A 19,779-nucleotide genomic window follows, 5' to 3' on the forward strand; every position below is an offset into this window, starting at 1 on the left:
ATGGTGTCTCCTGATTTTCAAGATCCAAAAAGTCAAAGACCTGACACACTGCTTTAACCAAGTCATCCACACCCTGAACACCTTCCTTATTCTGTTAAGGATTCTTCCGAAGAATCATCAGACTCAGAAAACGCAGACAATATTATACGAAGTAATTACACATCGTACATACAGAGAAAACAGAATATTATACTGAGTAATTACACAGACTACATACAGAGGGAACAGAATATTATACTGAGTAATTACACATCGTACATACAGAGAAAACAGAATATTATACTGAGTAATTACACATCGTACATACAGAGAAAACAGAATATTATACTGAGTAATTACACATCGTACATACAGAGAAAACAGAATATTATACTGAGTAATTACACATCGTACATACAGAGAAAACACAATATTATACTGAGTAATTACACAGACTACATACAGAGGGAACACAATAAATATCTGGATAGAAATTATGAGACTTGTCAGATACTTATCTCAGACTTCCGTCCATGTGCGCAGTCCCTGAGAGGAGCTTTCCCAGCAATCATCACTTGACCTTCTTTCCAGGTATCAATAATTTATTGTCACATCCACATTACAAATGTATCCACGAAATTGTGAAGCAAGAAACTCACAGATAAAAATACATAAAATACAATAAAGGTTAAGAATTTAAGATAAGAATCGCAGAAGGAAAAAAACTGTTCCAGAGTCTGCTAGTTCGACACCCAATACACCTAAATTGCTTACCAGAGGGCAATAAAGAGAACAGAGTATGACATGGGTGGCTAAAATCGGCAACAATCGCTTTTGGAACACACATTTTAGCATAAATTTCTTCTAATCTAGGCAGGGATTGGCTAATGGTTCTTTCAGCTGCTTTGACCACCCTAGCTAAAGAACCACGGTCCGTACATTTGGAGTTGCCATACCAATAGTAATGGAGTACGTTAGAAGACTCAATTATACAGCGATCAAAATGTACAAGTAATGGGCTTGATAAACCACTTGCTCTAAATTTCCTTAGGAAGAAAAGGCGTTGCAGAGCATTCCCAACTACTGATGAAATATGTGACGACCACAATAGGTCATCAGAAAAGTTGATTCCTAAAAACGTAATCCCACTAACCCTCTGAGCCATTTAAAAATAAGGCTCGGGGGGCACTTTTCCTACTTATTCTAAAATCTATCACTACCTCTTTGGTTTCTTTTATTATTCAGCAGCAAATTATTACCCTTAATGAGTTGATCCACTTCTGTCCTGTAACTCTCCTCATCCCCATCACTGATTAAACCCACTATCGTGGTGTCTTCAGCAAATGTTATAATTACGACTGTGCCATGTGCTGCATCTCTTCTGGGCTGCCTGATGGTAAGCCTGACCTCAATGTGTTACCCATTTGGTCAAGGGTAGACCCTGGGTACATCTGCTGGCTAATCTAACCCTTTTAGAGAGAAGGCTGTTGCCGTGTATCCAGCCACCCCTCTTTCATTAGGCAGGGTGGCCTTTCCACATACTTCTGGCTGCCGGCTGACAATTTGTATTGGTCAACAGCTGACTTTACCATGTAGAGCGTGCCAGTATCTCCAGTGCTGGTCTCTTACTGTGATATGCCTGCTGTGCAGAGATTCCTTGGAAGTACTGCCTCAAAATGTCCCAGCTGCCTCTGTTAGGGTGGGTACACACCTAAATGACCGACACACACTTAAAAGATTTAATGAATGACGTGCAGCATAGCCAATCACACGATATCGCATGCAACCATGGGAAATCAGGCATACACACTGCACGATATGCGTGATTTGTCATCCCAATCTGCCCAAAATGGGACAATATTGTGCAGGTGTGTACCCAGCCTTAGAACTCTGTTTCCCCAAGCTTTTCATAGGCATCTCATTAGGATCCATCTGCTCAATACTCTATCTCCTTCTCTAACTAGGCCATGGTCACCCTGGCATCCACCTTAACTATGGCCTTCATGGCAACAATGTTGTCGTCTGTGGTGGCAGACACAGGTGGGCTGCAGCGCTTCTCTTCTTTCGGGACCATCTCCCATGCCGAAATTCTGCAAACCACTAAAACAGTGATCCAGGATGGTGCTTTCTCCCCAAAAGCAACTTGTAACCGGTCACAATTCTCCTGCTGTTGCAGACTACTCTTGTAGTTGTAGAAGATCATGGCTCTCCAGTGGCCTCTGCTGATCTCCATAAGGAATTTGTAATGGAAGTGAACAAGCTGACTACTTTGGTGTGCAGTGCTGCTTATATACAGTTCTGTGCTTTAACCAGAGATTACACTTCAGAACCAGTCAGATTTTGTCTATCTATGCTCTGCACATCCACAATCTTATTGCACACCCCCCACGTGCTTGATATTGAAAGCATCACAAATTATTAAAATATACAACATGTAAGTTATGCTATATGTATAACACACCTTAATGTCAGAAACTGAGTTATGAATTATATCTTCTAACATTTTGAATTTACCCATGTCAAGTACATTTGGAGATTTTTCAGCATAATCTTTATTGATCAAAGTAAACTTGTTATTTTATTCCCAGCAGATGGAGATAACAGCAGGAATATCTCGGAAGAATGTCACATTTTCTCAACAGCCTATACAATAGAAGATAACATCACACAGGATTCTCCAGGAGAAAAGCCTATTACCCCAATTATACATCCAGTACCTCACAGTGGGGATATGTCATCTGATCCCTCTGACCTTCAGCAATGTTCCCCTGATAACTCAGATACTGTTATACATAGTACAGCTTTTAGCATAGCTGCAATCTCTCCCTGTTCTATACATGGCAAAAGTTTTACACAGGACACAAAGCTTGTTACCCATCAGTCAGCTAAGGCCGTTGTGAAGCCATTTCCATGCTCTGAGTGTGGGATTTTTTTTACATATAAAACACATCTTGTTAGACATCAGAAAAGCCACACAGGTGAGAAACCATTTCCATGTTCTGAGTGTGGGAAATGTTTTAAATATAAAATAGATCTTGTCAGACATCAGAGATTTCACACAGGTAAAAATATGTTTTCCTGCGCATACTGTGGGAAATATTATGCACATAAATCAGAAGTTATTACACATCAGAGAAGTCACACAGGTGAGAAACCATTTCCTTGCTCTGAGTGTGGGAAATGTTTTACACAGAAATCATATCTTCTTGTACATCAGAGAAGCCACGCAGGTGAGAAGCCGTTTTCATGCTCTGAGTGTGGTAAATGTTTTACACGGAAGTTTTTTCTTGTAACACATCAGAGAAGTCACACAGATGAGAAAACATTTCAATGCTCTCAGTGTGGGAAATGTTTTACATATAAATCACATTTTGTTAGACATCAGAGAAGTCACACAGGTGAGAAACCATTTCAATGCTCTCAGTGTGGGAAATGTTTTACATATAAATCACATCTTGTTAGACATCAGAGAAGTCACACAGGTGAGAGGACATTTTCATGCTTTGAGTGTGGGAAATATTTTACAGAGAAATCAGATCTTGTTAGACATCAGAGAAGTCACACAGGTGAGAAACCATTTCCATGCTCTGAGTGTGGGAAATGGTTTACTTATAAATCACATCTTGTTAGACATCAGAGAAATCACACAGGTGAGAAACCATTTTCATGCTCTGAGTGTGGGAAATGTTTTACAGAAAAATTGGATTTTGTTAGACATCAGAGACGTCACACAGGTGAGAAGCCATTTCCATGCTCTGAGTGTGGGAAATGTTTTACACGGAAATCAGATCTTGTTAGACATAACGTACATCACACAGATTAGATATTCTCATGTTCTGATTGTTGGAAAAGACAGAAATCAGATCTTGGTAAACCATTCCTTATTTTCACTGAAGAAACTGTGTTAACAAGTGAAAATGTATTTAAAAAAAAATATATAACTATTTAGTATATCTTCTGACCTGGGTACTTCAATGGCCTTTGACATTTCTGTTTCATGATCCAGAAAGTTCATAGCTTGTATTACTGTCCTCATAGTGCTTTTTTTGCTTTTATCTATTTTGTAAGATAATAAGGAGAGTTACCCTGCAGTGTGTATAGCAGTTTTTGGAATCTGATCACCTGAATGGTATAAAAGTTTGTAGGAAGACACAAAGAACAGTAGCCAAAGTGATAACAGTCCTGTCATCTAATAAGAGACCATAAGGTCTGAAACCTGACCGACAAGTTCCTGCCGCCCACCTCCTTCCCTCTATGTAATAACTATTATATGCTGCAGGGGGGCCAGGTGCCCACAGCAATGGGAGGATAGAAACAGTTACAGTATATCAGGGAAGTATTTGTTAGAAAAAGAAATAACAGCTGTCGCACAACATCAGGACACAACAACTGTGAGGACTGTCCTATGTGTGGGTGTCCCTGGTGCTGCTGGTGGTGTCCCAAATTTGTGTATATTTCTATGTATGTAAATAATTATTCTCTCTCATTTCTTCTCTTTTCTGAGCTTAGAGGATGAGGCTATAAAGATCTTTTTCAAACTTAATATTGTGCAGTATGTACTAATATATTTATACTTGCTACATTGTAATCTGTAGTTTTATTTCTCTGGGTTTCCACGTGAGAAATTCAGCCAATCATCTACCTCCAGTATTTGTATCCTAATGTCATGTACTAATTAACTAAGCCAAGTATCACTAATAAATGCTATTTTTTATTTACTATGTCTGTTTGATGTTTAATCTATAGACAGATATATGTAACACACACATTGTGTACCCAACCGGTGTTACACAACCAATTATTTTTTATTTACTGTTGATATTGTTTTATATATAGTACCTTAAAAAAAATAAAAGGTCCACTTACATCATGTGTGGAACAATTAATGCCATGTAGCAATTGGATCACTTCCACTACAAAGCTTTCACAGATCAGCAATGACAGATAAAGTCTCTGGAGGTGAAATGCATCAGTCTTAACACTTAAGGTGGATGCTGGGTGTGCTCATAGGGAGCTGCTATGTGAGTGAGGTAACCTTCCTTACAAATGGTTAAAGTAAAGTAGAAGAACACTCAGCGCTCACCTTCCATGGTGTGTATGGGGTAACTGGTGTATAAAACACTCAGCGCTCATCTTCCGTGGTGTGTATGGGATAACTGGTGTATAAACACTCAGCGTTCACCTTCCGTGGTGTGTATGGGGTAACTGGTGTATAAAACACTCAGCGTTCACCTTCCGTGGTGTGTATGGGGTAACTGGTGTATAAAACACTCAGCGTTCACCTTCCGTGGTGTGTATGGGGTAACTGGTGTATAAAACACTCAGCGTTCACCTTCCGTGGTGTGTATGGGGTAACTGGTGTATAAACACTCAGCGTTCACCTTCCGTGGTGTGTATGGGATAACTGGTGTATAAATACTCAGTGCTCACCTTCCATGGTGTGTATGGGGTAACTGGTGTATAAATACTCAGCGCTCACCTTCCATGGTGTGTATGGGGTAACTGGTGTATAAACACTCAGCGTTCACCTTCCGTGGTGTGTATGGGGTAACTGGTGTATAAAACACTCAGCGTTCACCTTCCGTGGTGTGTATGGGGTAACTGGTGTATAAAACACTCAGCGTTCACCTTCCGTGGTGTGTATGGGGTAACTGGTGTATAAAACACTCAGCGTTCACCTTCCGTGGTGTGTATGGGGTAACTGGTGTATAAACACTCAGCGTTCACCTTCCGTGGTGTGTATGGGGTAACTGGTGTATAAAACACTCAGCGTTCACCTTCCGTGGTGTGTAAGGGGTAACTGGTGTATAAACACTCAGCGCTCACCTTCCGTGGTGTGTATGGGGTAACTGGTGTATAAAACACTCAGCCCTCACCTTCCATGGGGTATAAGGGGTAACGTGTATAAACACTCAGCGTTCACCTTCCGTGGTGTGTATGGGGTAACGTGTATAAACACTCAGCGTTCACCTTCCGTGGTGTGTATGGGGTAACTGGTAAATAAACACTGATAGATTTAAAACAGACTCTTCAACTGTCTTATCACCGGGCAGAGCTCGTTATATGTGTCAAAACTCTTGGTGGGGATATCCCATTGTTACATCAGCTGATGTGGAGAAATAACACTCCAAACAGATAAGTCAGTTTTCAGGTTCTCTGTATTAGAAAAAGTACACAGGTTTTATAGGCGTTCTTACAGATAGGATAATCTCACAGTGTAACATATACAATTATCAGAAAGTGCAAACATTCATTAATTCTTGGCAGTTCATTACTGAGAGCCCATCAATTACCCCACAGTCATGATTATATCTTCTCTATTTAAGAAAGGGAGTCTAGTATAGAAAGGGAGTCTAGTATAGAATGGAGTCTAGTATAGAAAGGGAGTCTAGTATAGAAAGGGAGTCTAGTATAGAAAGGGAGTCTAGTATAGAAAGGGAGTCTAGTATAGAAAGAGTCTAGTATAGAAAGGGAGTCTAGTATAGAAAAGGAATCTAGTATAGAAAAGGAATCTAGTATAGAAAGGGAGTCTAGCATAGAAGGGGAGTGTAGTATAGAAAAGGAGTCTAGAATACATGTTTGGGAGTCTAGTATAGAAAGGGAGTCTAGCATAGAAAGGGAGTCTAGCATAGAAGGGGAGTGTAGTATAGAAAAGGAGTCTAGAATACATGTTTGGGAGTGTGTTCATGGCACTATCTGCACATTTTAAACATCTGCACATTCCAATTCTCTGATTCTCTGAAGGTCAGCAAAAAAAACCTTCACAGTATTCTGTAATTTTCTCTTCTGAATACTTAAAGGCGTTTTACCCGGAGGCTTGTTCACAAAGGAATGGTAGAATGTGTCTGGGCATTCCTTTGTGAACAAGCCTCCGGGTGAAATGCGCGTCATTCACGGTCACGTGACCACCACTGTAAGATTCACCGCAGGCTACACTCTCCTGAGCCGGACCAGACGTCTTACTTGTGGGCTGCAGACACACAGCGTCTACCCAGGCACCTAACAGCTGATCACAGACACGTAACCGCCATTGCGCGATCCACTACAGGCACACACTCTTCTGAGCCAGACGTTCAGGTTTTGCCTGTTGGATTACAGACACGCAGCATTCTTCAGCTGACAGGAACAGAGCACAGCGCAGAATTCCCTTCTCACAGTGCAGAATACACATGGTCAGACAGGTACCTTCTCTATCTCTCCTGGTAGTGGTAGTGGTTTGACTGCTCCTGGGCGCATTTAAGCCCTGCAATGCCCTAAATGGTAACTGGGCTCATCTAACACCTGGCAGAGCTTTAACGCACCCTATCATTGCTGTTGTTTCTATAGACACCAGTCTCCTCGCTCTCTCATCACATGGCTTGCACTACCCCCATGTGAAAGCAGAAGTGGAGAGATATTTAACAGTGTCTTACTTTAACTTTTTCTTATCTATGCTTTGATGAATCATAGGATAATGATCAATATATTAATCTCTCAGTATTCAACATGCATATAATTGACTTTTATTTCTATGTGACACTGCTCAAGAACTATTGACGCATTATAAAGGATACTGTGCCTTTTCTGTATAGTGATTGGATTCATGATATAAGGCTGTCTGCATAGCATTAGAGAAGATATAGGTTTCTAATGTCATATGCTAATGATCACTGTTATCCATCATCTTTCTGCACATATAGAAGGTTTTATATTAGAGATAACTCAGAATACATTGTACTATCTGCCTGTGCTTGCTGGAATACACAAAATGTTATTCTTTTTCTCCCTCACATATGGGATAGAGGAATAGCTCTATGAATATTTTAGCCCCACTTTTTCTGTCGTAGAAAGAACTATCCCTCTCTCAAGCAGGATTTAGTATAGATTTGTCTATTTTTATATTTATATATATATATATATATATATATATATACTTTTCTGGTTGAACTACAACTATTAAATTCTCTTTGATGTCTTGTGCACTATTATTTTAAGAGTATTATTACAATTTACGTTTTAATTTATCAACTTATCATATTCAATTAACTTTCATCATTTAAGAGTGCCCCACAAAATAGTCTTCTTGGCCTGTCTGTGCAGGAATTCTTTCTGCTTTATGAGGGTACTTAAGTCAGTCTTGTGGGTGGGATGTACCACATATGTGGGCTCACCCTGGGAGTAGTGACTTATGGCAGCAGCACGTGCGGCCTGGTCTACCAGTCTCTTGCCATCAGCTTCGGGTGTAGTGTCTCCTGTATGTGCTTTTATCTTTATCACTGAAAGCCTTTAGGGTAACTAGAACGCAGTAGACAGTGCTCTGATATGGATAACATATCCTGTGTGTGTAACTCCATCTACATTGTATCTGGAACCATCTACAAAGAGAGCAAGGTCGGCATCTACAATAGGAACATCTGAAATATTAGATAAGGACAATGATTCCTGCTTCATTAGTTCAACACAATCATGATTGTATATTTTCAGTGTCCTCCTTGATGCTGTCACTATCACTGTCATTGTTATTTGTACTTGTATCTCTTGAAACCTGCGGGAGCAATGATGCAGGATTCAACACTAGACCTTTTAAGAGTGACATTACTTGTACAACAAAACTACCTCATATTGTGTAATCCTAGCAACAGACAAATGCTTTGTTTGAGCCCTACTGAGGATCTTTATAACCCCATGTGGTACTATAAGGGTTATGTGTCCTAACACTATGTTAGCACTTTACAGGGTCTAAGTGACGAGAGTTTTCATGTGATTGTGCAAGGACCCCCTGAGCATGTGAGTTAGACCCATGGCAAAACAGTATAAAGGCTCACTATACTCAGGTACAGCTAATGCTAATGCATTAATGATGTCTTGTTATACAACATAAAAACTTCAATTAATTCAAGTGTTAATTAAAGCGGACTCTGTTGTATAGGTCCCTCTAATGCATCATACAAAAGTTACCATTTATTTTCAGAAGGTATCCCTCTTCTTTAGATACCCTACAACATTTACTGTGCAGAATATTCAGTAATGCTATTATTTCATGCAAACAATCCTGCTCTGAGTCAACACATAAAAGTAAATTGTCCACATATTGTATAACGATTGTGATTGCACTGGCAGGAAGCCAATCTTTTAAAACCAATGACCTTGTCTCTGAGTATTCACTAGGGCTTGTAGCACCCCCTTGTGGCAGTCTAGTCCAAGCACATTGCTTTTCTTGCTGTGTAGAAGCAATAGTTGGATTTCTTTTGTTATTGGGATTGAAAAACAGTAAAACTGTGAGGTGGGTGATATGCCATTCAACACGGTGTGCGGATTAGGTACAGTCCATGTATCAAGCTGTAACCTTTTATTAATCTTTCTTAAATCACGAATCATCCTAAAATAGGGAGATTCATCTGGAATTGGGGTGTTCCTTTTAATAGGAAAAAACTAGTTCCGACTGGAACGACATTCCCTAAGTACCCTGCTTTCAGGTTATCTACCTGTTTGGTTACTGCAGCCACTTGATCTGGTCTTAAAGGGTATTGTTTAACTTGCACATGTAGCTTTAAGTTTCTTTTCCATGGGCTGGATGGGCAGTAGCCTTACATCCATTTTACCCTTTGCCCATAACATATCAGGGACTTTAGCAAATATCTCAGTTAATTATAAGTTTTCAGTGTTAACAACATTAATGAGATATGTTAGTACATTTCTGTATCAAAGGTTATTTTTCCAAGAAGTCCTGGTTTGGAAGTTAAGTCACTTCCCCATCTTTGTATGTTATTGTGGCATTTAATGCTGACCATAGATCTGCCCCTAACAGATTAAGTGGGCAGTCATCAGAGACTATTACACCATTATTTACAATAATCTGCAATGGATTTGTCTTTGGTAAATACTGTATTTCACTATCCAGGCTAGTGAAACGGGACTACAGAGGAGAGCAAAAGTTCTGGTGAGATTAATTTGGACTGAATAAAACTTTTAGCGGCTACAGATGGATACAGTATATTGTGGGCCACTAAGACTGGTTACATTGGGAAGTATGTGACTCTGGGGGCTATCTTCCTATACTTGTCTATGTGTTCTGCCCTGGATTCACAGAGACGAGGGCAGTGGAAACACAAACCATTCTACATATAAGTTTGGGATCTTTGACTAATTGTAACATTAGATAACATTGTAGCAACAGGTGACGCTTTTAGCCTATTTTTTTATTAAACGTGCACCAATATTTTGCCCAAATGGCGCTAACTGTTGTCACTTTCCTGATGATTGCACAACATAAATAGGCTGTGGTGCTCGCTTGTCCTTTCTCATTATATTACAGACAGTACATTGTCTATCAGCCCAATAATGACACCCTCTACACTCACTTCTCCAGCATTTTGTAACATTGCTGTTAGTAATCAGTGACAGATTAATTACGTCCTTATAATACCACAATCAGAGAACTTTTATACATACTTATGTATTGTACTGAGACAAAAGCCAATAGCAAAAAACAATAATAATTTTGATTTGCAGATGTCACTAACTTACACAGCAGATCAAAGTCTCAGAAAAAAAACTTCCTGTTTAGTATATAAAATGATTGTCACTGAGCCTCATGTAAATTAGGCATATAAAGGCTAAGACCAGAACAATGATGTCATACCTTCAAATATTTAATATCTCACATCACATTTAGATTTTATTGAACATACACATTAATTTATGTATCTTCCACGTTATCTACTTCTTGAACCTACTAATCCCCATTCATAGCTTCTTTTTACATTTAATATCATAAATAATTTATCTCTCTCCACAATTTAACTTGAGGACATTCACACTTCCATGTATTTTTCCTACAGGGATCTATATATTTCTTATCCCCATCCCAACTTCTGGTTTCTGTTCTGGGTTCAGTATATGATACCTTCAGTCTACAAACTCTGCAATTTACAGCACCACAATGCTAAATCATCACATGCCTGACAATCTCTATTGGGCATAACTATTTCTTTTTAGCAATATCATTTTTCACTGAACAATTTGGACCTACTGTCCTTACAGGTGTCTCTTCAAAATAATCCTTAAAGGGCATACAATTAATCTCTTATTCCTTTTCTTGTGACTCTATCTCTAACAAGATCTGTTCTGACACTTTTATTTAATTCCAAAGTTTGCCTTCAAGTTTGTTACTCTTTATGTAGGGGCCATATGACTTATGTATCTGTCGTAATTGAATTGGGTTAAGTGTGTGCCATTTCTGTGTATGCCAACCTTTTTAAAGAGTTTGGACATCGCTTCTGTCACCCCAGGACTTAAAACTGTGCGCATATCTGTGGGGGGTCTGACAGTCGGACAGGTGCTTACTGTCTGTATTACCCATATATGTGGGTTTACAAAACCCTTCTCTGTGGGTTTACAAAACCCTCCTCTGTGGGTTACAAAACCCTTCTCTGTGGATTTACAAAACCCTGTTCTATTGTATGAGGTATCTCCTACTTAGGGAATGAATACCAGACAGTCTATTTTTTCTGTTACTAAGGTGGGTATCCTTAGTAGATCTGGGCACACTATAACCGTAACCATACCTTTTGGGATATAGATTGACTGACTGGTAAATTAGTTATAAACAAATCCCAAAATTCTCCTACTCTGGTCTGGAGATAATCTCCAGCAATATGGTAATCTGCCAAAAGACAAAAGGCACTTCTATGTTTGTTTATTCTATATCTGGAAGTAAAAAGATCACAAGGTGTATCAAGGGACAATATTCATACCAACCAAAGAAACCAATAATCAAACTGTTAAATAACAATAACACTTTTGCATTTCTCACATTCAAATCTATAAGGACTATAGTCTGTATACATTTTTAAAGGTTCATTAGACATGTAATTTCATAAAATAAAACCCAAAACAAAAACAAGAGCCTGAGACACATAGATATCCGTTCCTGAATCCCTAGGCAGACACTGGAGCTAACAAAACAGTGGGTCTATCTTAAGTTATAAGAAATCCTTACTGTGCCATCTAAGTAATGCAGCAAGAGCGGTCATCCCAATTTTCTGGAATTCCTGTGACCCACCCACATGTAAAGATTGGTTCCAGAGAATTGATTATTATTTATCAATGGAGGATCTTATACCTCTTCCCACCAATAGGCCGCCTTTTACCACTACTTGGCTGCCATGGTTGGAGTATAAATCCTCAGTGGAGTATAAAAATTATATGTCTCCAACCGTATCTATCCCATAATATGTCTTGGCTTCCTTATTTTTGAATAGATTTACTCTTTTAATATAAGATGACCCTTCCCTATCCCCATCTGATAGTTTTTCTGTACTTTTCTTTTTTGATATTTTATTTTATTTATTTTCCAGTATAGTTATTGTTCATTATATAACTTTATACTAGTTTCCAATTGCTATACATTTTGATATGGATTTACTAGGTTTTGTATGATTCTATATATCTGTATGTTTGCTTTTTGGAACCTTTACTAAAAACAGATTGCACAAAAAAGAGATCCATCCATAATTTCAAAAGAGGTATTGTGAGTCTCAGGATAGGATATGATCATCAATCTATAGGTATATTACCAGCCCAGATACGGTTTTCCCTATATAAGGTCTCAAGGGACTACATATACAGATACAGGGATATTATACTACGTACCAGGTTCCTGTTAATTGGGTTTAGGCTAAATATATAATTCAATATTGTCTATGATAACCCTCTGATCAAGGTAGTGTTTAGAATTAGTGGAATTAATTGGGGATTTCTATTTCACTGGTATCACACAATTTCATATATCATCCCTTCACAGGGGAGTAATGTGCACACATATATGGATTCATATGGCAGATCTTAGCATAAATCTCAATCAGAATAAACAGATGCATATGAAGGAAATACAATGCTCTGCACCATTCCCCTACCCTGTCCTGGTTCCCCACACTCTGTGCCCTGCTCCATTCCCCTACCATGTCCTGCTGCCTCCCTCACTCTGTGCCCTGCGCCATTCCCCTACCCTGTCCTGCTGCCTCCCTGACTCTGTGCCCTGCGCCATTCCCCTACCCTGTCCTGCTGCCTCCCCCACTCTGTGCCCTGTACCATTCTCCTACCCTGTCCTGCTGCCTCCCCCGCTCTGTGCCCTGCACCATTCCCCTACCCTGTCCTGCTGCCTCCCCCGCTCTGTGCCCTGCACCATTCCCCTACCCTGTCCTGCTGCCTCCCCCGCTCTGTGCTCTGCACCATTCCCCTACCCTGTCCTGCTGCCTCCCCCACTCTGTGCCCTGCACCATTCCCCTACCCTGTCCTGCTGCCTCCCCCGCTCTGTGCCCTGCACCATTCCCCTACCCTGTCCTGCTGCCTCCCCCGCTCTGTGCCCTGCACCATTCCCCTACCATGTCCTGCTGCCTCCCCCGCTCTGCGCCCTGCTCCATTCCCCTACCCTGTCCTGCTGCCTCCCCTGCTCTGTGCCCTGCTCCATTCCCCTACCCTGTCCTGCTGCCTCCCCCGTTCTGTGCCCTGCACCATTCCCCTACCCTGTCCTGCTGCCTCCCCTGCTCTGTGCCCTGCACCATTTCCCTGCCCTGTCCTGCTGCCTCCCCCGTTCTGTGCCCTGCACCATTCCCCTACCATGTCCTGCTGCCTCCCCTGCTCTGTGCCCTGCACCATTTCGCTGCCCTGTCCTGGTGCCTCCCCCACTCTGTGCCGTACTCCATTCCCCTACCATGTCCTGCTGCCTCCCTCACTCTGTGCCCTGCACCATTCCCCTACCCTGTGCTGCTGCCTCCCCTGCTCTGTGCCCTGCTCCATTCCCCTACCCTGTCCTGCTGCCTCCCTCTCTCTGTGCCCTGCTCCATTCCTCTACCCTGTCCTGCTGCCTCCCCCTCTCTGTGCCCTGCTCCATTCCCCCCTACCCTGTGCTGCTGCCTTCCCCCACTCTATGCCCTGCACCATTCCCCTACCCTGTCCTGCCTCCCCCACTCTGAGCCCTGCTCCATTTCACTACCCTGACCTGCTGCCTCCCCATATAGAGGCTGCTTTTGCTACATATATAACCACCTGGAGAACTTTGTGTAGTGTGGACACAGTTGTTAGTAATTATCCTACAAGTTTCCCATGTGTATGTGTGAGGGAGGTCTAGATGGCTATTGTGGTTCACCACCGTCACTGGCTAATGAGGCTTTATGCTCTGTGATGATGGCTAGGGAACGTTACCTAGCAAAGGGCCATATTCATTTCTTTTGCCTCTGCGACAAAGTTCCACCTACCACACTTTTCACCGACATCGTGTGTTTTGGACGCGAAAACTTACCATGCGCGCCCCCACTTTTCACCTTATTCAATTCCAAACCAGACAAAAATGGCAAGCGGTGAATTCAGAACAGGTGGAAAGTGCTGTCAGAAATGGGGAAATCAGCCTGGACCCCGCAAAAAGATGCTCTAACATTGGGTATCAATGTAGAAGTGTTCCAGTAGCCCTAATAAAACTATTTGGGGTACTGAAGTTGTTTAATATTCTTGTTATTAGCTTCCTTGTTAAAGTGGTGAAGAATAGCATTAAGCAGTATTTTTTGTGAAAATAAGTAGTCCTGTCAAATTTGGGGTACTTGAACATGGGTGCTAGCATATTTTAATGTCTCTAAAGTGAAGTTTTCAAAAACTTTGCCAGTCCCCTCCACTAGCCGCCTCCCTGCAGTGGCAGACGAAAGCTGGAGCTCACTCCTAAGCTCCGACTTCCGGCTCCCACAGAGAGCACTATGGGAGGGATGTCATTACGTCTTTCCCACAGATCCATGGAGCCGCAGTCGGACCGGACGGCAGCAGGCACAAGAGCGGGGCTTAAGGTAAGTATTGTTTGTATTTTAATTGTATTTTTTTCAGAAGCGCCAGCACTGGGGGCACGAGTAAAGGGGGCATTACTACTGGGGGGATTACTACAGGGGGCATTACTACTGGAGTCACTACTATAGGGGGCATTACTACTGGGGGCACTACTATTGGGGGCATTACTACTGGGGGCACTACTATAGCGGGCATTACAACTGGGGACACTACTATTGGGAGCATTACCAATGGGTGCACTATTATAGGGGGCACTACTACTGGGGGCATCACTACTATAGGGGGCACTATTACTGGGTGGATTACTATAGGGGGCATTACTACTGGGGGCACTACTAATGGGGTCATTACCAATTGAGGCACTACTAGTGTGGGCATTCCCACTGCAGGTACTACTAATGGGGGCACTGCATGGGGGGCACCACTACTGTGGCCATTGTGGAAGGGGCACCACTGCTGTGGGCATTGTATAAGGGGCACTACTACTGTGGGCCTTGTGTATAAGGGGCACTAATTTGGGCATTGTGTAAAATGAGCACCACTGTGTGTCATAACATGAATAAGGGACTACTGTGTGGCATGATTTGATTTGGGGATAATGTATTATTACTGCGTGTAGCATGTATTATAAAGGGCATTACTCCATGTGGCATAATGTGTAAGGCGCTTTACTGTGCATGGCAATTATTCGCCATAAGGGGAGAGCTTGGGGGAAGCCCAGCACCTCCATAAGTGCTGGGCACACCCCACAGTGTGATGAATTGGGGGTCTTCCGCAAGGACACGCCCCCTTTCCAGAAGCGCACACAGAAGAACGCCATCTAAAAAAAGTTATTTCTTTATTTTGGGGGATGGAGGAGGGCGCAACTTTGGAACTTTCACCCTGAGCTCCACAATGTCTAGAACCAGCCCTGGGTAGAATCCAGCTGTTTGCTCCTTTGGTGGATTTATGGTGACGCATGAACCACAAAGTATTTCATGGTGGTGGTTAGAAAATAAATTAAAAACTTAGTTTTTCTTCACTTTCTTGCAATTCAATGAAAAATGTTTTTGCCTATTTTGGGGAGATTATTTTTGGCCTGTTTAGGAGAATTAATGGTATTTTCTTGAAAAAAAACCAAGGTACTAAATGTGTGGGCACTGCATAAGTAATACAAAGCAGAGACAATTATTGTCACCACCACAAATCTACACTACAAGGGCCGGGAATAAAGGCCTCAGTGATCTGGCTGCTGTCTCCTAACAACACTACAAGATCCATCCCGCAGACCTTCATAGACTATGTGATATAATGTGTATAGTGCTGAAGAGCGGCGCTGCCAAGGTGGTCACTGGTGAGGGTACATAGACTATGTGATATAATGTGTATAGTGCTGAAGAGCGGCGCTGCCAAGGTGGTCACTGGTGAGGGTACATAGACTATGTGCTATAATGTGTATAGTGCTGAAGAGCGGCACTGCCAAGGTGGTCACTGGTGAGGGTACATAGACTATGTGATATAATGTGTATAGTGCTGAAGAGCGGCGCTGCCAAGGTGGTCACTGGTGAGGGTACATAGACTATGTGATATAATGTGTATAGTGCTGAAGAGCGGCGCTGCCAAGGTGGTCACTGGTGAGGGTACATAAACTATGTGATGTATACTATGGTGTTACAGATAATGACTGTAACTGTACGTTCCTTATATATATTAATCAACCCGAGGTCATTATTCCCCATCTCTCTCCCATGGATGGATTATACTGATCAGCGTGTGCTCCTCACAGATACATGTAATATATAAGAAGATCCAACAATGTGTAGTGTTTTATGCTGATCACAGTAAGCTCAGTCGTTCATTTGGGATATTGTACAGGCGACGTGTACCACCCCCCCAAGGTGCAAATTATATTGCATACCCCGACTCACTGTAATGCAGAAGATAGGCCACTTATAACAGCTTCCACTCTTCTTAGAAGGCTTTCTGCAAGTGTTTGGAGGGTTTCTGTGGGAATTTGTGCCCATTCATTCTGTAGAGCATTTATGAGGTCAGACACTGATGTTGGACGAGAACGCCTGGCTCGCAATCTCCAATCCAGTTCAACCCAAAGGTGCTCGATGGGGTTGAGGTCAGGGCTCAGTGTGAGACAGTCAAATTCTTCCACAGCAAACTCATCAAACCAGGTCTTTATAGTCCTTGCTTTTTTGCACTGGGACACAGTCATGTTGGAATAGAAAGTGCCTTCCCCAAACTTCTCCATCCCCTCTAGCATTAAAAATGTTCACAAGGTTTATTACATCCCCATATTGACCCAGTTGACGTCTTTAGCCACAGCTTGGATGTGTCACGAGGTCTCCGGGTTAGGCCGCCTGGCGGCATTTAAAATTATGTTGTTACCAAAACTGATGCACCTATTTCATGCCATTCCCTATGCAATTCCCCATACATTACAACAGATGAGACGATTGATGTTTTCTAATGTGTGGAAACGTAAGCCACCCATAATGGCATATAATCTTATGATTCACTGAAAACCGCGGGGGGGATCTTACCCTTCCTGATCTTATTAGATATCATGAGGCTGTCCTACTCTCCCAATTATGTGACTGGTTTCTGCCCTCATTCTAAGCCCTGGGTGGATTTGGAACATGCTCTCGTTAAAGTTTCCCCTTCCTGACCTTCTTTGGCTTACCCATCAGCTCCGTCCTTACCCTCCACTGTTCCCCTGAAACTTTCCTCGACGTCTTAAGAGTTTGGGATCTTAAGCACAAGACCCATTTGCGTTTACCCTTCCCACAAGGAATGTTTCCCTCCAGGCGTTAGGTAGATCTCTGCCCCATCTGCATATCTCCTATTGGATGCGCCTAGGTATCGGGTCTCTGACAGATTTCCTTTCCCCATCTTCCATCTTAACCATTGTCTGACCTTTGTGTTAAATCGAATGTAAGTTCCTCAGCCTGGTTCTATTACCTTCAACTTAAACACTGGGTTTATAGTATGTATACTGATCCCAATGTGTTTCAATTACCCCCGGATCGAGTTCTAGGCAGGTTGACTAGACCTTCTTCCTGTGGTGCCATATCTTACTGGTATATTTATTGTCCTCCCCCAGTTCTGATGGATAAGTCCCTAGTTCAGCTTAAATGGGAGACTGACCTCCAACGTACTTTCACCCATAAACAGTGGGAATACATTCAACTTTCTTCCTTCTCCCTCTCTAAATGCACCAATCAAACTGAAATGCATATCAAGCTTAGATTGTACTTCACTCCCTCTAAACTCCATAAGATATGGTGTGCGACTTCAATATTTTGGTGGCGTCTCTGCCGTTCTGGCGGCTCTATTTTCCATGTTTTTGGGAATGTCCTGTTTTACGTCCTTTTTGAACGGAAGTGTTTACCCTTATATATGATGTATTAGGCCTCACCTTAACCCCAGACCCCCTCCATAGCCCTTCTACATTGGTATCCTTCCACTGTTCCTAAATCTGCCCACTGTGTCCTTGGTCACATTATAGTATCTGCCAGGGCCACCATAGCCCAGCATTGAAATTCCACTTCCCTTCCTCCATTTGCAAAAGTTATTTCTAATGGTGCATACACACAGGTCGATTTTTTGGAGGACTGAACGATAACGATGTCGTTATCATTCAGTCGTCCAAAAGATTGTCCAGTTTCAGCTCCAAAATGATGAACGATAACTACCAATGCACGATCCCGTTTGTAGTTGGTAGTTCCCTATCATCGCCCAAACCTCCTGTCCAACGATGAGGGAGGGGCCTGGCACTGAACGAAATCATTCTTGATTTTGTTCAGTGTTTGTGCTCACTGAGCACACCCCTGCCGGGGACACACAGGACGATTTCATCGGGGAGAAAATCATCCTGTGTGTACGCATCAAAATTCGAAATGAAGACTAAAGAGATTCCTTATTTTTCAACCCCTTCTTTTTCCATTATGAAGTGGCTTCCATGGCACATATATGTTACAGAGGGTAAGGGTGACCCCCCGGCACATGCTGCTCCTCCTATTTGTTTGCTGATGACTGTAGATGACCTGTTTTCCCTATCCCACCCTTTATGCTTGTTTTTCCCCCTGTTGTTGTCCCCTATTTTTTCTGTACCCCTACAATTTATTTTTGTATATTTTCAATAAAAATGTGATGAAGAATAAAAATGGGACACATTGTATTTACAAATCCAACTTTATTGATAAAATATTTGAGTGTGCAGTGTATTTTACTTCACATTTTCTATTTCACAATTTTCCTTTTCTTTCTATTTTTATTTAGCTATTTTTAAAACTTGATTCCACATTTTAGAATGAAACTTTAAAAGTTATAATTTATTATAATTTTCTGTGCGTGCACCATAGCTGACAAAGCTTTCTTTTCCTCATTGTGTCATTGATAAGTTGTGTCTATGGTTGCGCCCCCCCAGTCAGGAGAAATATTTTTGTTAAATCTGGGAGTTTGTCATCCGTAAGATAAAATATCCCGTTTGACTGATTTACATTCAATTTTCTCACCTATATTGATTCCCCTCCCTATGGTCCACCTCCCTATGATCCACCTCCTTATGTCAAATTACATAGAGGTGTTTAGAAAATTATTTTCAAGTTTTTATTGAATCTACACATTACATAAACATCATGGTTACGATCATTTCAAATGCTAAAAAACAGATACAGCATCCACAGCAGTAAATATAATTATACAGAGTAAAAAATAAAAAGAAATTAAATGATAATAAACCTGATCACACATTAAAAAAAAAAAAAAGAAAAAATCTAATTTTCCTTCCCAGGACTAGAACTTTTCACCTTGTGCTTCCTAAACCTTTTCTCTATCACTGCTCTCTCTCCACCTGCTAGTGATGGAGCTGGGCTCATATTACACCTATTTCTATTATGTTCATGTATTCTATTATCCCTATCATCAAAGCCACTTCCATATATCTTGCTCATAAAGTGTATTCCAATTTCTTTTTCAATCATTTAATAGTCAACAATA

The 19,779-nt window shown here is 41.5% G+C and overlaps 1 protein-coding gene across 1 annotated transcript; it reads left to right on the forward strand.

Annotated features, from left to right (window-relative positions):
• Window positions 1-2,343: 2,343 nt before the first annotated feature.
• On the forward strand, window positions 2,344-4,793 carry LOC148504707 (uncharacterized). The gene has a single exon (XM_088448578.1). The coding sequence runs from the start codon at window positions 2,711-2,713 to the stop codon at window positions 3,800-3,802; it is 1,092 nt and encodes a 363-aa protein (XP_088304704.1). The 5' UTR covers window positions 2,344-2,710; the 3' UTR covers window positions 3,803-4,793.
• The last annotated feature ends 14,986 nt before the right edge of the window (window positions 4,794-19,779 follow it).

Source organism: Taudactylus pleione, unplaced genomic scaffold (genome assembly GCF_031769625.1).
Source record: "Taudactylus pleione unplaced genomic scaffold, aTauple2 ptg000459l, whole genome shotgun sequence".
In the NCBI taxonomy this organism is placed as follows: domain Eukaryota; kingdom Metazoa; phylum Chordata; class Amphibia; order Anura; family Myobatrachidae; genus Taudactylus; species Taudactylus pleione.

Excerpts from the sequence above, each read along its gene's own strand:
- LOC148504707 (XM_088448578.1), top strand. The coding sequence starts at position 2,711 with ATGTCATCTGATCCCTCTGACCTTCAGCAATGTTCCCCTGATAACTCA.